Genomic DNA, 2,246 nt, shown 5'->3' with positions numbered 1-2,246 from the left:
CACGCGCCAGGTGAAGCCAGAAAAGGCGCCATTCATGTAGTACGGGCAAAGCGGGACGGTGGCCGCGGGTGGACAAACAACGCGAACGCGGTTTGGGGGCGTCCCGGGTGTCCCCATAGCGCCCCCCCCCGGAGGCACAAACCCACCGGAGACTCAAAAAATACTTTTATTATAAATAAATTAAACATTGCAGACGGTTTGGAGCCTCAGCGTGGAGCTGGATCCGTCGTAGAGGGGCTGTGGGGGGTAAAGGGGGGTATCGGGGGAGGGGCACGGGGGGTAACGGGGGGCACAGGCGGCCGCTCCTGGTCGTGGAATTCCAGGTTTATCCCGTCGTGGAGCTGCTCTGGAGAAGTTAAGGAGAAAGCGGAGGTGTCGATAGGTGGAGTTTTTTGGGGGGTGGCCGCCTCCGGACCCACCTTCGGGACCTCCCGGGACGCCCCGACCCCTCCCGACCTCATTCAGAGGCCTCCGGGCCCTCCTTGTGCCACCCCGCGGCACCTCCGGCGCGCAGGAAGTGACGTCACGCGGAGCGGTTGCTACGGAAGTGTTGCCTTGGCAACCGGTGTGGTTGTTGTGATGGTGGTTGTCGTTGGCAACGGGCAAAATGGCGGCGGGACCCCCCCCCCCCAGGGACCCCTTTTATTGCCTGGGCTCTCTCCCTCCTTCTCTTCCTCTTCCTCCTCCTGGGAAGGGGACAAATGGGGACAAGAGGGATCTGGGGGGACTAAAATGGTGGAAAAGAGGGATTTGGGGGGAATAAAAATGGTGGAAAAGAGGGATTTTGCAGGATAAAAATGGGGTCGCAGCAGGAAAATTGACGCCTCAAAGGAGCCCTTTTTTGGGCCGTTTTCACCCCCAAAAATTCTGCCCCCCGGTGTCGCCTCCAGACCGGAATTGCAGCCAGGAATTGCAGCCAGGAATTGCAGCCAGGAATTCCAACCAGGGCTGGATGTCCCTGACCCTTCCCGGGGTGACGAAACGCGGCTGCTCTGTCCCGGTCTCTGCGCCCTGGGAGAGGTTTTGTTCCCAAAATCCGACGTTTTCAGGGCAAACAAACAACAGGGAAAAGGACAATTAAAAGGCCCTTTAAAAACCTGCCAAAGAGCACCAAGATTCCGCTGATTCCTTCTGATTCCCAAATAAATTCCTTTATTTGGAATTTATCCCTTGGAATTCCCAGATTTAGGGGGGTTCATTCCCATTTCTTCTCTCCCAACCTTTAAATCCAGTGATTCCACCCCCATCCCAAATCCAGGTGTCCCTGGAAATCCCATTTTTGGGGGGATCCAAATCCACTTTATTTCCTTGGAAAAAGGTTGATTCCCAACCTCCCCCCTGTTTTTCCCAATTTCCCACTTTCTGGCCCCATTTTTCCCAATTTTCCACTTCCCACTCCCATTTCTCCCCCACATCTGGAGGCAAAGCCTCCAGGATTTTGAGGATTCTCCCCTTTTTTAACCCAAAATGGATGAGGAAAAGCCACAAAAACCTTGGATAAAGAGGGGAAAAAAACTCGGAATTCTCAGGACTGGCCCCGATCCCAACTTTTTTTGAGGTATTTTTTTGAGGACAAACCAACTGGACCTGACCTGAACAACCCCCCCCGGTTAAATTTTAACCACGGGAATGAACATTCCCAGAGTTATCCCAAGCCTTTTTATCCCGGGGATCCTGGTCAGAAATCCCTTTTTCTCCCTCGTTCCCAAGGTTTTTCCCTTCTCCCAGAGCTCTCCAGGATGGACGAGGAGCACCTGGATGACGACCTGCGAGTGTTCAAAGGTAAATTCCAGGAGGGTTTTTTTCCCCGGAATTTTAAAAGTAAATTCCAGGATTTTTTCCCCAGGACTTCCCAGAGGAGATCCCGTGTTTTTCTTCTCCCTCAGCTCTGGGGATTTGGCTGCTCCATTCCCGGGGGGAATTCGGGATGGGATGGGGATCATTCCCATGGGGTTGGGGCACCAGTTTCCCCAGTTTTCCCCCAGTTTCTCCCCCATTCCTCCCAGTCCCTCCAGTCCCTCCCAGTCCCTGCTCACCAGTTTAAACCCAAACCGGAGCAAATCTCACCCAATTCCTGGTTATTTATTAACCCTTCCGTCAACAGAGCCGGGAAAACAGGGAAAAATCCAGGAATCTCCCTTCCCTTCCCTTCCCTTCCCTTCCCTTCCCTTCCCTTCCCTTCCCTTCCCTTCCCTTCCCTTCCCTTCCCTTCCCTTCCCTTCCCTTCCCTTCCCTTCCCTTCCCTT

General features: G+C 54.1%; 1 protein-coding gene across 1 annotated transcript in view; it reads left to right on the top strand.

The window, feature by feature from the left end:
* The first annotated feature begins 1,628 nt into the window (after positions 1-1,628).
* The window catches only part of LOC113960498 (hepatic lectin-like), a 3,598-nt gene continuing 2,980 nt past the window's right edge, over positions 1,629-2,246 (top strand). Inside the window, exon 1 of the mRNA XM_027670104.1 lies at positions 1,629-1,782. Coding sequence (XP_027525905.1) covers positions 1,740-1,782 — 43 coding nt within the window. The 5' untranslated portion in view covers positions 1,629-1,739. The remainder of the gene's footprint in view (positions 1,783-2,246) is intronic.

This window comes from Corapipo altera, unplaced genomic scaffold (genome assembly GCF_003945725.1).
Source record: "Corapipo altera isolate COAL_440 unplaced genomic scaffold, ASM394572v1 285, whole genome shotgun sequence".
Classification (NCBI taxonomy): Eukaryota; Metazoa; Chordata; class Aves; order Passeriformes; family Pipridae; genus Corapipo; species Corapipo altera.
The sequence above is the reverse complement of the archived record's forward strand: the minus strand, read 5'-3'. Positions and strand labels throughout refer to the sequence as shown.